This window comes from Pleurodeles waltl, chromosome 4_1, assembly GCF_031143425.1.
Source record: "Pleurodeles waltl isolate 20211129_DDA chromosome 4_1, aPleWal1.hap1.20221129, whole genome shotgun sequence".
Classification (NCBI taxonomy): Eukaryota; Metazoa; Chordata; class Amphibia; order Caudata; family Salamandridae; genus Pleurodeles; species Pleurodeles waltl.
Genome location: NC_090442.1, coordinates 850,858,719 through 850,882,066, shown reverse-complemented (window position 1 = coordinate 850,882,066; position 23,348 = coordinate 850,858,719). Strand labels below are relative to the sequence as shown.

The window sequence follows — 23,348 nt, the reverse complement described above, 5'->3', positions numbered from 1 at the left end:
CCTTTATTTTCCATATCTGGGTGTGAGCTTTGACACTAACTGTACTTGGGGTCCCTGTTTACTTGCTAGAAAAGAGCATTTCTCTTGTGCCTTGGGTTTGTTATTCTTCCTGGTGTGCAATCTAGGGAAAAAACAATTATCCTCATTTTGGAAATCTATAAATGCAAGTGCCTACAGCTACTAACATTTGGGGTTGGAATTTTGGGGAACTGTAAAGTCAGCTCACTAGAAGTTGAAGAAAACCATGCTTGTCACTGCATTTTGGTTCTGCAGCCGAGCTCCACTACTTATGCTGTGCACAAAGAATTGGGGATAGACCTTATAGAGGATAGTTACACCTCTCTTACTATGGATTTCCATATGGCACAATAAATCTGCAGTAGTGAAAAAAGTTATTACAGGAGATTGTCTTGAGTACATTATAATTACAGTTGGCAGTTTGGGCAAACATCCTTGTCCTTTGCTCCAACAATTTAACTGCTAGAGACAAGACTGAGCTACCCATATTTATAAATGATGGAAGTGGTGAATGGGAGAAGGGGGAACTTTCAAAACCACCTGTTATAAAAAATGGGCCAAATTTATTAAAGATTGTGCATTGCCGTGTGCCACTTAAGGGGGTGCATGGTGACGGAAAACCTGAAATTGAACAAGCCATAAAAGGCCACCTTGCATGGCCCTGCATCACTTGAAAAAATGTAGAGTAAAGCAAAGCATTGTAAATCGCTGCCTTGAGTTACTCTGTGGCGGGAAGGTGTTCCTATGCATCCACACAGGCATTCTCACACATCTCAGATACCAATACCAGTAGACCTGGGAAAGTGTCAGAATTTAATGCCTCCCCACCACAGGAGCAAAATAAGAACCATGTTTATTTCTCCTCATTGTATCTTCTTTCTAAGTTTTCTACATTGTGCAGCACTTGCTGCATTGCATTGCATGAATATTTGCTACACATGCCCCTACATTTTGGTACAGACTACTCAGGTCTTGAGCCATATATAGAGTTTGCCAACCATACTTGAGAGCCTATTCTCCTGACAAGGTTTAGGATGGGCTCAATTAGCTGCCAGATGGGTTTCCCTTTGGGACAATTTAATACTTAATCAATTTATTTGTGTCCCTGTGATGAATTTTCTCTGCAGACCTTGCTACATTTTATGTTTTTTTAAGTATTCCTTGCCTTTTTCCAGGAGATATCTTTAACCAACCTTAATGAAGCTGAGCTTTGGTGCCTGCAGGCCTGTCTTGTTGTATTTACTCACTCTTCCCTCTCTAGAGAGGTTTGTGTAAAAGTAAGCCAGTTTTTTAAAATCAGCTGTACACTATGAGAACAGTTTGCTTTTTTGATGTGATTTTAATGTGCCTTTGCATTTTCTGTAAGCTATTTTATTCATTTTTCTTTTTACAGTAGATGGAGATCTTAATGCTTTTTTATATATTTTAACTTTTTCTTTTATGATCTTTTTTAATGGTTGAATTACAACATGACTTGAACCGTTATCAAATCAAAAACAATAAATAATAGCCCTAGGAAAATCGTAATTGATTTTGAACGACAGGTGATTAACACTATTAGTAAACTTTACCTACATACCTAAATTGAATATTTTTTCACTTTTCCCAGGCATATTGGAAAAAACTTAAATAAAATTGATTAGTGTCTTGTGCCTCCTGATTGTGTGGATGACGTCTACGCATCAAGTATTCTATCCAAATTCTTTACATAAAATAGGAAAAAATTGGCTCCACTGGACCTGCTTAGACGGAGGTGCAAAACATTAATATCCAAGTAGTAATATTTAATATTTAAATATTAATGCACTTCCCTACCCATGCCACCATATCCCTTAGATCCCATCTCTAAAATGTATTATTCTAATTCTTAAGTTCATTTGAACAGTACGTTTAATGTTATTTTACAATAAAAAATAACTAAATATTAACAATCGAAGCAAGAGTAATAATACATTCCCTAAACCAATACCCCTATATCCCTTACACCCCATTCCTAAAACTTATTACTCTTCAGTGAAAAAATATATTTTTTAGATGCATGTTTTTAACTACAGATAAATACTCAATTGTTTTTTAAATAAAACATAAGTATTAATTCCATTAACCACTACAAAACTCTGAAAGTTTTTACATCCCATCATAAAAGTCTCAATTTCAACTTACATTAAATATTAAATATATTTAAAAGAAACCTGTGGTAAAGACATGCATGGAAAACGTATGTTAAAGCCATGCGTGCTAAAGACAAGTATTGTAAAAATATGCAAGGTAATGACACACGCTTGGTAAAACTGCATGGGAAAGGCCTTGTGTGGTAGAGCCTGTGTGGTAAAGTTTGTTTACTGTTGTGCAGTTATGCAAGGAAAAATGGCCACCACAGTCTGAGATCTGGCAGATCTGAGAATGGGTTCTTTGGTTTGAAGAGTTGGGCAAGCTATCAAATTATTAGGGCACTGAAGCAAATGCATGAGGTGATAAATCAAATGGTTGACATACAAATTTGCAACAAATGTTTTGATGAAATTAGAAAAAATATGACTGATAATTTTCCAGATTAAAAAAATTTACATCTTTTTGTCTTATGCCCCCCTACATATGACCTATATTGTTTTTCTAGAGGCAGCAACAGCATATTCTAGTAACCCATACACAGGAGAGATGTTGGAATTGATGTAGGTCAAGGCACACCTAAAAGTCACCATCAAAGAAAAGTTGGCAAGATTAAGTCAAGCAATTGCCTAAGATCACCCAGTTCAGTGAAGCAACGGAACTGATATTAATCATTGGTTTCAGATTGCACACTGTGCAATTCAGCCACAAGATGTATATCTCTTTCCCTCTTATGAATTACACTAAAGGTCAACACATTCTGTTCCGTTCATTAAGAGCTAATTCACTACTCTGTGTTAAATAAAAATAAGGAGAAATAAACACTTTCTCCTTGTTAAGCCTATGTCAAGGAGAGGTGAGAAGTTAACACAAATGCTGTATATGAATGTTTCTAGATAGGGATTTTCATGAAAACCCATGGATTGCTGCAGGAAATGCCCATGTACCATGCATGGAACACCCCTTAGGCTCACACTTTGGGAAGCAATCCAAAACAAATCCTGACTTACGCTGTATAGTAAATTCCAGCATAGATCTTTACATCAGGTTTATTTTTCAAAAGTAACACAAACCCAGGTCCCAGATTTAAAAAAAGGATTATGCTGCACTGTGTCACGCAAGATGATGGTAAATCTGGTGTAGTGCAGGGCAGCGCAATTTGCTGCCAAGCAATACTCTGCATGGGTAGGTGGTCCATTGGTGGAGCATGGATGTTCCCACTCAGCCACCCTTGCATTTTGGTTAATTCCCAGATTAATCAAGGCTAGCAAAACCTGGGAATGCATAAATATTGTACCCGAGGTACAATGAGGTTAAATATCTTTATTTCCCCTTGCATTGTGCAGCACACTTAGAAAAAGGAAAAAGGCGTTTAAGGATTTTTTTTGTGCAGAAAGGTGTTCCCTTCCTGCACAAAAACAATTCTGCGTGTAAAGCAGGCAGTGTGGCATCATGGCGAAAGGGTGATGCATTGGTTCTAGGAAGCACATAGTGCACACTTACAGGAGAGGTGAGAAATGTGTCATACCTTGGTAAACATGGAGCATTCCTACCCTCTCCTTTTGAAGCAGTGCAGCAACTTGTCTTGCTGTGCTGCAGCACATATTGATCAATCTGGCCTTGGGCCTTTATTTTTAAGTTGATGTCACTGGCTTCCTCGGAATTAACAAAAAGACCATTTCAAAAGATATAACTGAGAATAAGAGATACTTGAGAAAAATACTGAAACAGGCCAATTAATAAATGTGGTAGGGAATTGGTGGATGCAAATGATATTCTTTTGGTGTGCTCACTCATTTTTAAGATATGTTTACAAACACAGACTTAATATAAATGTACATGTTTAAACAAAGTCATTGTTGTTGCCATCTAGAGGTCACATATATGCAAATAATCAGAGTATTTGGGTTGCAATGAAATTGTGAAAAAGGAAGTTGTAAATTTATGTAACAGAAGAAAATTTAATATTTTTTTTCCAAATTTAATACAACACTGCTCATTCATGAGGCTGTTTTGAAACACTATAATCTGCACTATGGCATTGTAGTGTAAATATAGATGCACCTATAAATAATGCAACTTACCAGGATATGGAATATGAAACCAGGGTGCATTTGATATTGCGTCAAGGTTAATATCGGTCCGAGCAGCATATCCATATTCCACAGGGTTGCCGGGGAAGGCATTAAAGTGAGTAAGAAGGAAGCAGATTAACCAGGAGACACACATACCCAGCAACACCTTATCAAGGAGTAAGAAACATAAATTAGTTCAAAGAATATAATTGCAGCTCTAAAAAATATGTTCCTATATAATAGCATTTTCAAAATCAATTGCTATAACTCTCTTAAAACTCTTATTTAATCATAGGGTGGGGTGCACATAGTTATTTTCTCTATTCTGAATCTTCTTTCTTGATTTTACTAGGCAACTATGCTATTCAAATTTAATTTTATATGACATACATCTTTCAGTATGAGACTTGTACATTAAAGGTCTGATTGACAATCATTAAACAAGAAAAGAAAAGTAATTGGAAAAACACAATAAAGGATAACACCAATAAATCTAATGCAAATGTTACAAATTACTATTTCAATCTATGTCAGCCTTTTGCCTAAAATTCAAAGAGACAACAGAACCACAGACTGAGAAGGGAGATTGAATATCGGTTTGCTAAAAATTCAGGACTGTGTTGTCCTCAAACCAGTGCTAAAGTGCATCTACTTTCTGCTTAAAACCTGGTAACATTGGCTTATTCAAAATTGGAATATTTAATTTACTATAGGTCTTTAGTAAAGTGCACTACGTGTGCCCAGGACCTAAAAATTAAATGCTATTAGTGGGCCTGAGCACTGACCATGCCACCCATTTCAGCAGCCCTTTAACCATGACTCAGGCCTGCATTGCAGAGGCTATGTGTACAATTTTAAACTGTTAGGTCGACCTGGCAAATTAACCCTCTTGCCAGGCCCAAACCTTCCTTTTTAATAAATATAAGACACTCCTAAGGTAGGCCCTATACAGCCCAAGGGCAGGGTGCAGTGTATTTAAAATATAGGACATATACTACATGTAGTAGGAGTGAAAAACTCCTAGATTGCAAGGCCCATCTCTCTTATGGGACAATATTGAGATTGTCTTCTTACATTTTATAAGTGCAATTTCCAGTTGGGAAGAGATGAGACCCACAAGTTTGGTATCTCCAGAATCACAATTTAAACTTCACAATTAAACGTAAAGTTAGGTTTTAATCTGTAATTCTAAAATGACCAATTTTAGAAAGCTGGCATTTTCTTACTTTAATCATCTGCTGCCTTCTGCCTGTCTCTGATACATGTCTGCGTCGATGACAGCTGGGATCTTGTGCACCCCCTCTAGATTGCCATACACAAAAGGAGCTTAGTTGTGACTGATGGATCATCCACACCCTGACACTTACACCTGAATGAGCTGTGTCCTGATCCCACACAAAGGGTACAAAACCCCTGTAGTGTGTCTGGAGCCAGAGTAGGAAGGGCAGGGCCTCTGTGCACTTCAAAGGCCTCCCTTTGAAGTCTCCTCTACTTTTGGGTATACTTACTGGACCTCCAATACCACAAACTCAGTACACTTCTGGGCCTGTGGATACTGTGCCAGAAAGAAGGACAGATGTGCTGCTGGACTCAGTTGGACTCCTGCTTTGCTGTGCTGACATGCTCCTGCTGCCCTTCGTGCTTGTTAGTGAGAAGTGCTGGACATGAATCTCTCCAACCAAGAACCAAAATAACTCCATGGGCTTGCTGGCTTTCCTCCAGTTTTCTTAAGTTTCAGGGATACAAAGGACTTCCAACTCATCTGCTATAGCTCCTGGGCCCGTCTTCAACCAGCTCCTGTCACCAAAGAAATGCATTCCCAGTCCTGGGCCCCTGGGGATTTTTTTTGGCTCCTGAAATCAAGATGTTGGGCTCTTGACGAACAGTGAACAAGCCTTCTTGCACTAGACTGCTCACCCGGGAATCAATACGAGTCACTGCAAGTTTGTTTCTTCGTACTGCGATCATCCCACTTGCAACTGCGAGTCTCCAGTTTGCCCGTTAGCAACGCCCAGCCGACTCTTCACACTAGTGGACGAACACCAGCGATGCTTTTCTTGCTCCCAGCAAACTTCTTCCCCATGAACAGGACTCTTGCCTCAATTCCTGAGAAGGTAAAACTTCAGACTTGTCCAGGACTGCATCCGACCTTCGTTCCATCTCAGTAAGCCTGAACTTTGGGATTTAACCTGATCTTGCATGACCAGATATCTCCAGTTTGCACCTTATGTTTCCAAGCATGATACTGCATTTTAATCTTTAAAAATGAATATCTCGACTTCTACTTATTGGATTTTTGTTGTCTTGGTCTTGATTTGCTTATAGAGGTAAGCTCTATGTTTCAAACCAAATGTGGTGTCTTTTTGTGTGGTGTTTTCACAGTTTTACTGTTTGAAGTGTTGCACAAATACTTTCCACATTGCCTATTAAGTTAAGTATGCCTTCTCTGTGCCAAGCTATCAGAGGTTAATTTGTGTTGAGTATCTGACATACCCTGACAAGGATTATGTTTCCTGCTTGGACAGGGTGCATACACAAGTTCCAACCAGAAACACAAGTTCTAACAGAAAACTTATGAGATTGTGAGACCAGGAATGCAATAACATGCTGCACTGTTTATAAACAAGATTGTGTCAAGGAAGACTCCATATTTGCTTCCACAAAAGAAGTATATTTGCTGATATCTGCCATTCAGAGTATGTCCTAATTGTTTTTATTTAGTTAAGTGGTATTCTTTTAGTGGGTGTAGGAGTTATTGTGTTTGAACAGTCTTCATATTCTGATTCCCTGTTTGGAGTAAAACTACACACTGTAATGTCTCTTCTACCCCTCCATCTCTCAGTGTCATCTACACACCCAAGTATGATAGGACCAAAGGTATGGGCACAATGTTCAATGCTTAACTGGATTGTAGATGCTCACTGTATATAAGAATTTACCACAGGCTGAAGGAAGAGTAGAAGAGAAGATAGTATTGTCCTTAGTAAAAAGTATAAGAAATCATATACACATATTATTGTGTTGTCTCCCTGCATCAACAGTAGTTAATTTAAGGCTCCTGATTATTTTGCAGAGTTGACCATCAAGTACATTCATCAAGTGTGTGTTTCAATTATACTAAATTCTGATTGGTCTTAAAGTATTCTCATCCCTCACAAGAAACCCACTATTTAGTGTCATGATGCCTTGAATAGAGTGTCTTACCATTTGACATGTACTTTACATCTTTAAACAGCTCTGACCCATTCTCCGTAACAGGGATAAGCGTGGGAATCCTAGGTAGTGGGGATTGTGTAGATCCATAGAAATTTGACAACTTTTCCCGCCCAGTGGTCATCTCCCACCAAAAAGTAATTAAAAAATATTCCATAGTAGTCTGGTGCCCATTCCATAGATTAAGACAAACACCCTATCCACCCCCTGCGGACAGGGGAGGGAGGGGGACAGCGCAGAAAGACTCTTGTGCTTGGAGGTCATAGAGAAGCACAGGCCCATGCACAAGGTGGTGCTTTGCTCAAACAATAAATCAAAAATATTTCCTGGAGGCTTAGGGCCAGATGTGCAAAGCCAGTTTGCATTTCTTAATGGTCCGAATCGATATTTCGGGCAGTTAAGAAATGCGTAATGGCCCTTTCTGATGTACAAAGCCCTTTAAGGAATCACAAATAGGGATTTCATATTTGCAATTCCTATTCTGATGTACCATGCATTTCCTAAATGTGACTTGGTCATTTAGGAGATGCAATTACCATCGAGTTGAAGTCGATGGTTACCAGGTGCAATTTTAAAACAACACCTTAAAGTGCTTTTTTAATTTGCACCCCTATTTTTGGGGTGCACCAAGGGGGGCCTTGTGCCTATTGCCAGCCTTGGTTTTGCATTTTCTAAATGGTGTTTCTTAACAAGAAATCGCTATTTGGGAAATGCAAAACCATGCCATTGACTCAAATGTAATGGGATTTTTTAATAGTGATTTCCTAATAGCAATTCCTACTTTGTAGGAATCGCTATTAGGAAATCGGTATCTTTGTGCATTGCATTTTGCATTTCAGAAATAACAGTTTCTATGAAGTCACTATTTAAGAAATGCACAATTGCATTTTCGTACATCTGACCCACAGTGAGCATTCTGCACTCTGGTAGCCATATTGGGTGGTAAAACCTCATATTCCCGTCAGAAATACTGATTTGCCTGTGGTGGGGGGAGCAGACATCCATGCCCAGAGTGTTGCTTCCGCTGAAAGAAAATGTCCCTGAAGTCTAGTGGCGGGATCACATGCCCAGAGTGATCCTAAAGTAGGTATCCCCTATGGAGAGACAGCATTGCAAAGAGGACATTTTCCTTTCCAATTCCGTCTTTCCTGTGTTGATTGGTACTCATGGGGCAGAGTTATGCCCCAGCACCTATCAAAAGTGGAAACAGACCGCTCCATTTGTGTAGTCTGCTTTCATTTTGTTTTGCTGCAATGTCAGGCACTGTGCCATCATGTCCTGACTTTGATTTTGGAAATAAATGTTTCTGGTGTTTTCACCACAAACATCTGTTTTTTCTAGTACGGAGGGCGGTGACCCGTTGCCATCCTGTGCACTACAAAAGTAGTGTGAAGGACTTAAATTGATCATCCTCAGCACTAAAACAGTTAACAGTATATCTGGATTCACCAACTAAAAGTCTTAAAACAGTTCATGCCGCTAATAATGCTTCTCCCACGTCAAGGGACACATATAGTGAGTGTCATCAACATATGATGAAAATAGAACTTAGAGTGGATCCAAGTAAAGCTCATAAACACTTCATGAGTGCATGGATAACTGAGAGGCGCATAGGTGATTGCTGGGCGTGACTCAAAAGAGAAAATACCTGCTTTGGGTTTCTGTTGAATGCGAGTGAACTGAGGATGCTACTAAAACCAATCAGGTTAAAAGCATTAGACAGAGGACAGCAACTATCTTCCACTGCATCAGTTGCCAGTAGCTCGATTAAACCAGAATTGGTTCTCTTCAAGGTTCGGAAAGTTCATTAGGATGATGGTTGCCGTCAGAAAAATGTGGATCTTTCAAATACTGCTCTGCATTACCACAGAGGTACAGGAGGGACTGGGTCTGTCCACATTCTCAAGGCACCGCAGATCATTATGGACCCGGTGTAGAGATATCGTTCAGCTGGAGTGAAACAACAGTGAGATGCTGCCTGTGAAGGTCGGATAACAAGTGTTCACAGGTATCGATGACATTTGGCTTGTCAACTTTAATTAAATGAGCGTCCATGCGCGGTGCCAGACAGAGCAGGTGGGGGCACGAGCAGTGTGAATGGGCGATAGTGTGAAGGAAGAAAGGCATCCTGTATCACGCGCCTCTGGGGGAGAGAGACCACAAGAGCAGAAATCAACAAGCATTTTCAATGCAATAGGTCTTGCATTTGCTTGAGTTAGAGCTATAGGCATTGTAAATACATAACTGGACTTTTCTTGCCACATAAATTTGTCAACCCTGCTGCATAATTTGGTCCTCTCTTCCACACAATTCCAGTGGCCCTATATAGAATTAAAGCACTTCCATTTAGCTCCAGCAGAAGCAAACAACACAGCTGCAGCCCATTTGCTCCTGCCTGTCTTCTGCCCACCAAATCTAATCAGAGCAATCACCTTTTGCAGTGCAAGACAGAACAATTTAACTGGACAGTCCTTCTGTAATCTCGGATGTTGCAAAATAATCATAATAATCTCTTGGCGTATATATGGCATGCTAGAGTAATCAAAGTAATCTAAATCTGTAATGAAATGCAGGTATAAAGTTCCCATAGTTATCTTCTTTATTCTCATGCGGTGACCTCCATGGAGCAAATTGCTTCTACATTGTAACGCAAAGGATCGTAATATGGGCAATGATTTGCTGTACTCTGAAATGTAGTACAGTAATTCCTTGAAAAAATATGTTAGGCTAAATCATCTGTGATTTATTAAAGGGTTTATGCGAGTAAGCTTCCCTGCGCGTATATAAAGCAACAACAGCAATCTAGGAAGGACTCCAGCACAACTTACACACCCTAAAAAAAGACTGTGATGCATAATTAGTTCATGTAAAAGGCAGACAAATCCTTACAGATCATCTCACTCTGCTATTTTACATTGTAATCTCCACAGTCTGCTCACCATCAATGTCTCACAAGCAAGAGTGCATGCGCTAGTACACGCTCACACAAGTAAAATGTAAAAGAAATATAGCCAATGTTATCTAAAGTTCGACCTCAGAATCATGTCTGGGTCTTTGTAGAATGTTAAAAGTGAAGAGATACCCTGTGTTTTTTTCTCTGGGAAATGTGGCAACTCTATATGTACTGCAAGCAGGGTTGCAACCTGGCAGTTACTTTAAGGGCATGACCAATATTTTCATGTTTCAGCTGGTGCAAAAGTTAGGGAAATCACTTAAAGTCATTATTTTTTTCACCTTATCAATACCTACTTTAAACCTTAAGCTTTTGAAGAAATCATGTTAAAATGACTTTCACAGCTGCCTTAAAGATCCTTAACTTCTAATTAATCTAAAAAAAGACATAAAACCCATGTTAAAAATGAATACAGATGATTTTATATTAAGTGTTGTTTGAAAATCCTCCCCAGGCCTTTGAAAAAATGTGTGTACAAACGGCTGGTATTTTGCTCTGGGAAAAGGTGTCAACCCTAAATGTACAGAGCATCTACTGTATAACAATTGGCACACGACAATGTTGACCTCTGCTTGTGCCAACTGTGCCTGGCTGTGCCACCCTGTAAACATCTGATAGGTAGGCACGGAAGTCTTGCCCTTTTGCCCTTAAGTAACTTCAAGATGATCGGCTTGCAAACCGTAGATGATATCGGCCAACCTGTTCCTTTCTGTTTCAATTCAATACGTTCTTTTTATTTCTCCTGCAGCTACACACCTGAGAATAGACATAAGACGGCTTTACCAAGCGAGGTTACTTGAAAAAAGATGCAGGGAAAATAAGCATCGAAATCAACTGCGAATGTTAGTCACAACTAACGCGTTATCGTTTGAGTGCCGAAGAGACATCTGTTGATATTTAGAATTTTAAGTAAAATCTTTGATACCAAAAATTCAAAAAGTGAGAGTATACACGAGCATTTGATATGGGAAAATATATTTAATTTACAAACCCCAATGAAAACAAGTGGGCCTTGTTGGAGTGTAGCTTTTATAATAAAAATTAATATGAACTGCTTGCAAATAATGTGTATTGAAGCTGTATAGAAAACACACTAATATGATTCTAATGTACGCACTTGAAATGTGCCCACGGGGAGTGGCCACCAATGTATACGATGATTAATTAAATTGACTAATAATGAATTATTAATGTACTGATGTATGATTCTGTTTTAGCATTCAGAGTTATTTGTTAAGGTTTAGCTGAATAAATCATTAGGCCTTAGTTAGCAAGAGTCTGGGCCTAGCTGCTTGGTCTCATATTAAATGTGTTTTTCTAACGTGCACTGTGCTGTCTTCCTGAAGGACAACAAGCTGTACTTTTCCAGAAGTTAGAGATATGTGTAGCCCTAGTAAATTCTTTCTCATGAGACCCGACTTGCTCAAGGAGACATTCTTGTTGAATGCAACAGTGTAATTCACAACAGGTACAAGGTCCCCTGAACTGGTAAAGACAATGGAGCTACTGACTGAAGTCGTGTGTGTAACTTTTCCTACCTGCCATCTCACCCGATGAAGACGTAAATCACAGGAGCAATTGAACTGTATGAGAACTGCCTTAGGTGAAAATTCTAGTAAGGTGACCACTCAACCACTGGATAGAGATAGTGGTGCACCAAATACAGACCAATGGGAAATTAGAGACTTGTCTGGCAAATTCAATTTAACGTAGTGTCATAAGGAGACATCAGCCATTAGAGGGACTCCCCTGCTGTTACTCTGGCATGTCCGTCTTTACCTTTGCTGCCTTGATTCTTCAAAACCATCCTCACCTTGTCTTGCCCGATATCCATTTCTTCTCCTTCTTAAGAGGGAAGAACTTTCTGCCCTAGTTAGCTGAGACTTTGCTGTTTTATCCTGGTGGATGGGGAATCAACTACTGTCCTGAGGACGAAGACTGACTCTGTATGCTGACCCATTAAGGAGGGTAACTATATGATAATGAAATTGCAATTGTCAGCTTGCCTTTCCTTTCTAGATACCAACTGCTTTTGACAGAGACCATAGTCAGACGTTTTCCAAATTTCTGTTACTAAATTGTTTTGCATGAAGCCCTACACGCTGATGCTAATTCGAGGTTAGTCAAGGAGTTCACTAATATTGGGTGCAAACAGACAAAATGACTGAATATTTGCTGTGTTGAATAGATGCGCTAATGATACTCTGCTAAATAGATACATGCTGACGCCGTGTTTTGTTCTAATGTTTATAATCTTCGCTTTGCTCAAATCTTATTCGAGTTGCCACATTATAACACTGTTGATGTGCTTTCTGGTGTTGAGACTAATAAACTTGCTAGTAGAGTGTAACCAATAGGGAATAAATATAATAAAATTTACTAAGTTCGTGTGGTTATTCATGGCTGAAAGGTCACGTTGCGTTTCAAATTCATATTGATGTGATTAACTAATTTGATTGATTTGCTGTTGTGAATATTGATGAGACTATTGATCTATTGATTGCCATGCTGGACAGGGATCTTGTCTTAAGGTGTCTCCAATCAGGGTCAAAAGGTTCATTGGCCTAAAACGAGTCCCAGACTACGTAAATTACCAAGGGCGGGACGCGTTATCAGTTCTGGTAGCAGAGGACGGTTATTGCCCTTTGGGGGCCCCAGGAAGAGGGTCCACTGTTTTAGGATTTTTTTTTAAATGATGCAAGTTGGAAAGATGATGTTCCCCTAAGCCCAAATGACTTTCCCGGGACCCCGGAGCTTGCCGAAGTGAGTTGGGTATGTTCTCGGCGTTCTAGTGATGGTATGAGTGAAATAGAATTTGCGCTCGCACAGCTAATGCATACCGCAGGTGAATTGTGAGGTCTGTGAGAATTTTAGGCCAGGTGATGTTTTAGTAGGAGTGGGCGTACTCCGCAGTATGAGAGTAGGGAAGTCGGCAAACTTCATGTGAGTGTGGCGCTTTGTGCTAAAAAATTGTCCACGTGGTTGTTGGTGATGTACGGACCCTCCGTGGTCTAGACTCCGGAGTATACTGAAAAGTGTATGAGACACTTGGTTTATGTTGTAATTTGCGCGGTTTTAACAAGTCAATCGGGCGTGGTTGACGAGTCGAGTTTGAGTGAAAACCTTCAATGGAGATTTGGTAAGTTCTAAAGTGCACTAGGACGAACCATTGACAAGTCGAGAGTAGAATTTGCGGGTTGAATTCTGCTTTCGAGTGCGGGATCTGAGAAGGAGAGAGTAGCGGCCGAGGCTTCAAGTGAAATCTCTGTAAAGTTCTGAAGCGATTGTGTTACCCTTCCTGTAGTAAACCGTCAAATTTGAGTTTTGTTGTTAAAGTGCTATCAATATATTGCATAAGTTTTGCGTGAATAGAGAGTGGGGAAGACAAGCCGCAGGACTTTGTGAGCCGCAGTGTGTGTGAGTGAGACGTCATTGAAGCTGCTCTGGGATAGGTCAGTTAGTGAGAAGGGTCACACACGGATTGGCAGCCGTCCGTGAGAGGCAATTGGCTGGGAAGGCAGGTAAAGGGTGTTCTGGGAAATAAAGTCACTTCCTGATTCAGTTATAAACAAAATAAGCGACGCAAAAATGAAGTTCTTCAAGGCTTCAAAGAGCGCTTTGAGTGGAGATGTGTACATTACCGCGAGTGTGGGGAGCCTACACTGCCAGAGGATACTCCGGCTTATGCCGTAATGGAGGAGAAGGGAGTCGCGCCATGTCTTTGGCTAAAGCAATGGTGCAAATTAACCGAGAAAGATGGGTGTTTGGCGTTTCCAGAGAATGGGACGTTCAACATAGGGGTTCTAGAGAATTTGTGGAAGGCGTTAAATGAGCAGAAGCCGCCTCCAAGGCCAGCACAGTTCGAAGTGTTAGCAATTTGGGAATTAATGACCAAACGACAAAGGCAGCAAATGTTTGAGAGGAGAATGAGAAAAGCAGAAAAGATGCCAGCGGAGGTTAGGTGGGATTGCGAGACCAGGATGTGGAGAACAGAAATAATAGATGGGGTCAGAATGTTTCCCGCAATAACTAAAGAATCCGACACACAAGGAAGAAAGGCCACTTCTAAAACAGACAAGGGTTCGAGTAGAGGGAAAGAGAATAACAAATCTTGGGCAGATGCAGATGACTCAGATGATGATGAGTTCCTTAAACAGTTGTTACATGATCGTCCACCGCCATATGCCATGAATGACAACAGACCAAGTACTAGTGCAGGTCCTGTAAATTCAACGCAGAATGAGGGAACAGAGCATACAGCTCAGGTAAATCCAGTGGCGACACCAGCTCCAGTGCAGACTAGTGTCAGCGTATCTACTGCGTCAGGGATGCAGACACAGTTGCAGCCACCTCCGGTTCGGAGGCTCTACCCCAATGTCCCAGTATTACAGACAAATACGAATTTGATGGTGCCGCCTGATCAAGCATATGCAAGATCAATGTTGGTACAGATGGAGCCAACTCCACTTCTGCTGCCCCAGCCGCAGCAATAGATAGTTCTGAATTACGCTTCGGTCACAGGACCGCAGTCAGTCACAGAACCCGTAATGAATCAGACGATGGGAGCTAATGCTCCCCACGGTTTGGGAAACGGGCAGGCGCCAGCCGCTTTATCTTTGCCGATTACAGTCGGTCCACCCGTGCCTTTGTATGCACAGGCAAAGCCTAGTGTATGTGACCAAGGGTTAATGACTCAAGAGGTGCTAAGAGCAGGGTTCGCAGGAAGTTCTCAAGGGATGACACCAGGAGAACATATAGCGGAGAGATCTAGGCCCTTGTTGGATTTCAGTCCGATTGGGGTTCCTCTACAGACAATGAGACAGGCTGGGTTGGGACTACTAACTCCACAGATACCCAGTACGAACATGTCGCAACCACCACTGATGCAGGCTGGAAATATTTTGTTGCAAGGTCTGACTGTGCAACAACTGAATGAATGGCTAGACAAGCTGAGTTCACCGCAGACTACCCCTGCGACAGCAGAGCGGTCAGAGAGAGAGGAATACCTGAATTTTGTCAGGTTGGGTGTTGAAGCAGCCGAGTTAGTTGAAGGAAGCATGGGAGTGAATCGGCTAGAGTCATACACTGAAGCAGAATTGAGGTATCTGTGTCCAAAAATAACCAAAGAAGTAAGCAAGGTGCACCAAATGTTGGCGAATCTAGCAGACAAATATGGCATAGATTTAGACAATAATAAGCATTTAAAGAGGAGTTACAGATTAGACTTTGAACCTAAAGATTTTGATCACATGAGGTCTACTGGGATGAAAGCACACCTTAAAGAAATTTTACAGAGCGCGCAGGTTTGGGGAGCCTTAGAGAAGTGGGAAGGCAGATGGGCAAAGAAGAGAGACAAAAGGAAAAGTGATTGCTTGGAGCAGCAGGAAAAACCAGTGCCAGATACCGGTACCATAAAGATGCTACCCATGAGAGAAACAGCTGGAGGGGTTCTTGTCCATGTACCGTGGTCTAGAGGTGACATTCTGTAATTCACAAATGACTTCCCCAGGCTGAGGGAAAAGCCGATATAGTGGTATCAGCAGACAGATAGATTTGTGAAGCTTGCGAAGTGTCTTTGGGAAGACGTGAATACTCTGTTTGAGATTATTGTTCCTGCTGATTTGTGGCTCGAGTGCAAGAGAAGTGTTTACTGGCCAACCGCAGAAATGGCAAGGGATAGGGCTACTGGAGCACCCTCTCTGGAGGTAATGAATTATTACCATAAGGTAATTGAATTCTTGAAGCAGAAAGTGTCATCGCAGAATATTGATAGGCTAAAGATTGATCAAACGGCACAAGAGGGCCAAGAGTCTATACATGCTTACTATGAGAGGTTGTTGAAAGCATTCAAGCATTACAGTGGCACGGAAGTCATAGAGCCGAAAGACATGAATCACCTTGTGTTCAGGTTCGTTGAAGGGCTGAGACCAGAAATTAGCCAGATGATTAAGAATCATTTAATTTGTTGGCAAGCAAAGCCGATTGATGAGGTGTTACAGTATGCAAAATACTGTAGTGACGAGATTGAACTGAAACAGAGAAAGTTGAAGGAGAAAGTGATGGTGATGCAAATTAAGGCAGCGCAAGCAGGGATGCAGGGAAACGGAGTACAGCAGATGGTACAACAGCCACAGGGCAACGGAATGTTTCAGACGCAAACGAGAGGCAGAGGTTGTGGAGGTTTTGTGAACCGTGGTCCGGATTTGAATACTGCTGTGGTACAAAATGATGTGCAAGGGATGAAGAAGGTGTTACCATGCCATGCGTGCGGGGGCGTGGGACATTGGAAGCGGGAGTGCCCGATGATGGTGCAGGAGGGTGCTGTTCAACAAAGCAATGATATCAGTGCATCTCAAAATGTTAAAGGACCAAGAATGAGGGGTCCTAATCCAAATTTCCAGAATAACATGGTTCATATGCAGGGTCTTCAACCCATACAACAGGTGCAGATGCCACGTATGCAACCAGTGCAGATGCAGCAAGTGCAACAGCAGATTCCAGTGGTACCTAGACAGCAAATGCAGTTGCCCTTAGCGCCAATGGGACAGCAACAGGTGATGCTTCGTCAACAGGTCACAAGTACTGGGAAGAGACCTACTGTGTAAGACGAGGTGTTCTATCACCTGTTCGAATGAGGGAATCAAGGTGCAGACAAACAGTGATGACAAGGGGGATGATGGTCAGATTTTAGAGCCAGAAACAGAGACAACAGATGAAGAGTACCCCTTGATAAGCTTCTTCCCGATGTTCACAATGACTGATTTGCCCGCAGACCTGCAGGGGACAGTCACAGAGAAGGTGTGGGACTTGACAGGAAAGGAAGTAGGATTGATAAAAGGAGTAGAACCAGTCAAAGTCGATGTGAAGCCAAATGCTGTGTTTCCCCAGGTACCGCAGTACCACATGGCACAAGATGTTCTCATACAGGTGATACAGATAATTGCAGACTTTGTGAAGCAGGGAGTTCTGAATGAAGTGATGAGCAGCCCATGTAACTAATCTATAATGGGTCTGAGAAAGCCCTGTGGGAAAGTCCGAATTGTTCAAGACCTATGAAAGATCAATGACATAGTAGTGAAGTGTTGCCCAATAGTGCCAAATCCAGCCGTGATCATGTTTCAAGTTCCATGCTACGCAGAATGGTTTCTCAGCCATTGACTTCAGCGTTCTTTTCTGTGCCTCTTCATGAGGACAGCCAATTTCTCTTCAGTTTCAGATTCCTGGACAAAGTCTACAGTTGGTGTTGAATCCCTCAGGGGTTTTCAGAGTCACCATCTATTTTCAATCAAATTCTGAAGAAAGATTTGGAGTCATTGGAACTGCCTTTCCAATTGACTCTAGTACAGTACATTGATGATTTGTTGATTGCCTCCAAAACAAGAGATGATTGCAAGTACAATACTATTGCCCTATTGAATCACTTGGAAAAGAATGGACACAAGGGGGGTCATTCTGACCCTGGCGGCCGGTGACCGCCAGGGTCACCGACCACGGGAGCACCGCCAAAAGGCTGGCGGTGCTCCCGAGGGCATTCTGACCGCGGCGGTTCAGCCGCAGTCAGAAAGGGTAAACCGGCGGTCTCCCGCCGGTTTACCGCTGCCCCAATGAATCCTCTATGGCGGCGGAGCGCGCTACCGCCATCCTGTTCATGGCGGGAAACCTGCCAGGAACAGGATGGCGGTAGGGGGTGCCGCGGGGCCCCTGGGGGCCCCTGCAGTGCCCATGCCAATGGCCTGGGCACTGCAGGGGCCCCCGTAAGAGGGCCCCGCAAAGTATTTCAGTGTCTGCTTTGCAGACACTGAAATACGCGACGGGTGCAACTGCACCCGTCACACCCCTGCAACTACGCCGGCTCAATTTTGAGCCGGCGTCCTCGTTGCAGGGGCATTTCTGCTGGGCCGGCGGGCGCTCTTTTGGAGAGCGCCCGCCGGCCCAGCGGAAATGTCTGAATGGCCGCCGCGGTCTTTTGACCGCGGTGCGGTCATTCGGCGGCGGAGCCTTGGCGGACGGCCTCCGCCGTCCGCCAAGGTCTGAATCACCCCCAAGGTGTCCCCGAAGAAGCTGCAGTACTGTCAGAAAGAGGTGAAATATTTAGGCCATTTGATTGAGAAAGGGTCGAGGAAGATATCTAAGGAAAGAGTGACTGCCATATTACAGATGAACCCCCCGACATCCATGAGAGATGTCAGGATGTTTTGGGGAATGGTGGGCTACTGTCGTCAGTGGATCCCGAATTTCTCCATTATCTCCAAGCACTTGGTGAGACTGACAGCTAAGGAGGTTAAGGATGGCCCAGATACCCTAACTATGTCCTAGAATGAGATAAGGGCATTCATTGAGTTGAGGGAGTGTATGTGCAGGGCTCCAGCTTTAGGTATGCCTTGTTTTGTCATGAACGTGATGCTTGTTCATTGTCTGTCCTGACCCAGGTCCATTGAGGTGCAAACCGACCAGTAGCATATTTTTCAGCTACTTTGGACCCAGTAGCAGCAGCCTTACCGGGTTGTCTGCGTGCAGTTGCAGCAGTTGGTCAAAGCCTCACTCAGCACGAAGGCATAGTGATGGGACATCCCTTAACAGTAATGGTTCCACACTCAGTTGAAATACTATTGACCCAAACTAAGACCCAGTACATGACAAATGATAGATTGACCAAGTATGAGACAATTATATTGGGGTCACCAAATGTGTCACTAAAACGTTGTACTGTATTGAACCCGGCAACTCTGCTTGCCAATGAAAATACAGATGTTGATGATGCCGAAGAGGTAGAACATGATTGTCTTGAGGTAACAGAACTGTGCACCAAACCGAGACCCGATATCAAAGACACCCAAATGGAAGAAAATGGTTACATTATTTTTGTTGATGGCTCATGTCTGAGAGACTCAGTAGGAGTACTGAGAGCCGGATATGCCGTATGTACAATCACTGGTATTCTAGAAGCATCTTGGCTTGAAAGGGTATACTCTGCTCAAGTGGCTGAGTTGATTGCTCTTACTAGGGCATGCCATACCGCTGACAAATTGAAAGTGACTATCTATACTGATAGCAGATATGGATTTGGGATTGTCCATGATTTTGGCCAGCTATGGTCCCAGAGGGGTTTCATGACCTCTTCTGGCTCTCCAGTGAAAAATGGTGAAAGAATTAAGGAGTTGTTGCACGCGATTCAGTTACCTCTGGAAATTGTCGTGGTGAAATTCAATGCTCATTTGAAATCACAAGATTTTGTGTCAATGGGAAATGGATATACAGATCAAGTCGCAACGTTTTGCTTATTGAACTGTATATCGTTCAAGGATCAGTGGGAATTGTTACCTGAAACAGAAAATGAGACATGCACAGGTTTCGCATTGAGGGTGGTTGACACGATGGAAGCACTAAAATTGTTGCAGGGACGTGCCAGCAGAGAAGAGAAACGCTCTTGGCTTAATATGCAGTGTGTACAAAGACCAGATGATTTGTGGGTTTCAGACGAGGGGAAAATGGTTTTGCCGTACAGTCTTTTGTCTCAGTTTGCAAGGTTTTACCATGGTCAAGCGATATTGGGAGAGACGCCATGATCAGATTGTTCAAAATTGATTGGTTCAATCCAAAATTCAGACAAGCTGCAGAAGTGATCTGTCACAGATGCGTCATCTGTTACCAGATGAATGCGGGGAAGGGACAGTGGTGAATCTGAGCCACATTGGGAGAGCTGGAGGTCCATTTAGCAGGATGCAATTGGATTTTATTAAGATGCCTGTGTGTGGAGATCTGAGATACGTGTTGGTGATTGTGTGCATCTTTAGTCACTCGATTGAAGCTTACCCTACACATAGGAATGACAGTCTCACAGTAGCAAAGTTGCTGCTTAGGAAATTGATACAACATTTCGGGTTTCTGATCTCTTTAGAATCAGATAGAGGAAGTCACTTCAACAATGAGGTGGTTAAGCTCTTGTGTGCTGCACTGAACATTGAACAGAGGTTGCATTGCAGTTACCGCCCTAAGGCATCAGGACAAGTGGAACAAATGAATGGTACTCTGAAGTCTAGAATGGCAAAAATGTGTGCAGCTACAAACTTGAAATGGCCGAATGCATTGCCCTTAGTGTAAATGTCAATGAGAAACACACCCAACAAGAAAACAGGACTGTCTCCTCATGAAATTCTCATGGGCCGAGCTATGCGATTCCCCGCAGTACCTGCAAATGCTCTTGTGAATATCACAGATGATATGGTGTTGGACTACTGCAAGGGTCTGGCTGACGTGGCCCGCTCTTTCTCTCACCAGTTGGAAGCAACCACACTGCCACCGATAAATGATCCAGGTCACAACCTGAAAGCTGGTGACTGGGTTGTTGTCAAGAAACATGTGAGGAAGTCGTGTTTGGAGCCACGTTGGAAGGGGCTGTATCTAGTGATACTAACAACTACCACTGCTGTGAAGTGTGCAGGAATTCCAAATTGGATCCATGCCAGTCACACAAAGAAGGTGACGTGTCCAACTGATGAGGAAATTGAGTTATCGAAAATAACTGCTACAGAAAAGGAAGTCTCCGGGACGGAGAGTAATCAAAGGGAAACTGAGACTGGAGAAGAGCCCGTTGAGTATGGCCTGGTCACTCAAACAGTAAACGAGATCCAGGGGGCTGACGGTGGGCCTATCTCAACTGAGGCACCAGGAGAACCAACCCAGAGAGAGGTTCTCCCAGAAGCAGATGGATATGGGTTTGAAGTCGAACCCTTGACAGATCCAGAAGGTGAAGGAGTTGAGACAGAAGGAGGTCAGAGTATCCAGACTCCTCGTGAGCCACTTGCAGGTCCAGCAAAAGAAAACACCATAGCACAAGAGGAGGGCATTGAACAGCAACCAGAAAGGCCGAGTGATAAAGGGACACTTAAAGGAGATAAGTAGCCAGAGTCGTGAGTAGCAAAAGGAAAAGTGGTCATTGATGAGACAATTGAAGAGCAGATAGATACAACGAGAAAAAAGGACCTGAGCGAAGGAGAATTGCAAGGTGACCCCAAGTTGAAAAGGAAGAGCATAGCAAATCAAAGATACGCAGGTCCTGAATGGGCTTATGCAACATCAGCTGAGTGGCAACAAGAGTTCTTAGCATTCGGCTTTGATCGAGAAGTTCCAGGTCAATACTAGGGTACCTGAGTTGGCCACAAGGAAATGAGACTGTGTTAAATTGGAATCAAGTTGAGAAACCTGAGGAAAGAGATTGATAAATTACAGGATGTGTCACTGTTAATCTGAGTTGACTTTTGGAGAAAAAAAAAACTGATTGTGACAAGCTGCTAACTGGATTGACAAAGGATCCTGGGAGTGAATGAGAACGCTGTAAATACTTGCTAAAGATAGACTTTGCTTAAACTTTGCTGTAAAAGAAAAAAACGAAAAAAAAATAAAAGAAAGAAAAAAAAAAACTTTAGCCATTGTGTGTTGATTGTCGTTTAAATTTGTAGTACTTCACTTCTGATTCTTTACAGATCATGCCTAGTACGGAAGATGATAGTGAGGGGAGTAGGCATTGTAAATATTTGGGTGTTGCATTGGGTGTTGTGTGTGTGATATTCATTATAGCTTTATTTGTGGAAATGCTTTTGGTGGATAAGAACGAAGCTAACAATGCTACAGTTTTTGAGACCGCTACACTAACACCTTGGGAGAAGTTTGAGCAAGATACAAAGTATCTGCATGACGAAACTAATACAAAAGGGGAACTGTCTACTATCGTTTTCTATGTTGACACTATGGATGCTAAGGCTTGTTATGTGTGTGCACAAATTTCTCTTTCAGTCCAAGAGGGAGTTACATATCACAGCTTGCCACTAACCTATGGGATTAGTTGTAGTCTGCTACTAACGCGTTTCTATAACCAAGAAGAAGTGCAATATTTTTACTCTAACTATGACCTTGTATTCTCTTATGTGCCTACCATAGAAGATCTGAATAGTGTAGCTAAATATTATGCCAGAAAATTGATTAAGGGGTTCTTTGAACCTAGAGTAGCGATTAGTACATCATATGCACACCGCAATAACTTGACATGCTTGCTTACACCCATAGAGAAAAACTTTCTAGATCACACTGAAGAAAGAAGGAGGGTTTTAAAAGGGAAATTAGAAAAGGGCTTGCAGCAACGATCATTTCTTAGTAATAGCAACAATGGATTAGGGAACAAGGGAAGCTAGCTTTAGAAAAGAAACATGTAGGTAGGCTTTGCATAACACCGCCAAAGTCATATTATGACAATGTGTTTGTGGGAACAAGTGAGTGTAAGCATGTGTTTTTGTTTCAGAATAAATGGACATTCATGCTAAATGGAATGGATCAAGTGATCCCAGGGGTTTATTATATTTGTGGACTTAATGCTTATTACCGTCTTCCAAAGGGATGGTATGGGACATGTTACTTGGGAATAGTTTCCCAAAGATTTACCAGCTACAGGACTTAAAGAAATTTCCAAAAGTGACAGAATTACTTTGTGCTAGACAAAAGAGAGAAACTGCTGCTGGTGTAGTAGGAGACATATTTGTAGCGATAATTCCTTCAGTAGGAGTTGTCTTAAACTCCATAAAGAATCTAAAGTTGTCTACTATTGTGGATAACATGTTGACAAACTTCACAAGGGCTATACTCCTGATGGATACAGAACTTGCTGCGGAGAGGGCTATAGCTCTTCAAAACAGGCTTGCTTTAGACATTCTTTTAGCGAAAAGTGGCGGAGTCTGTAAGATGCTTAATGAGCGTCACTGCTGTGCCTACATACCCGACAATAGTAATGAGATTAGAAGTATGCTTACTAACCTAACAAGAGATAGTGCAGACTTGAAGGAACTGAAGGAACCAGGAGTTTGGGAAAAGGTTGGAAAAGGACTTGCTAGTGTGGGAACTTGGTTTAGTAGTCTTTGGCATGGGTTACTGGGAAAATTAATACAGGGGACAGTGATTATTCTGGCTTGTTTATTTGGACTGTGGTTATC

The 23,348-nt window shown here is 42.1% G+C and overlaps 1 protein-coding gene across 1 annotated transcript in view; it reads right to left on the bottom strand.

Annotated features, from left to right (window-relative positions):
• LOC138287203 (solute carrier family 23 member 1-like) overlaps positions 1 to 23,348 on the bottom strand; it is a 665,436-nt gene that overhangs the window by 158,312 nt on the left and 483,776 nt on the right. Inside the window, exon 7 of the mRNA XM_069227562.1 lies at positions 4,212 to 4,368. Coding sequence (XP_069083663.1) covers positions 4,212 to 4,368 — 157 coding nt within the window. The remainder of the gene's footprint in view (positions 1 to 4,211; positions 4,369 to 23,348) is intronic.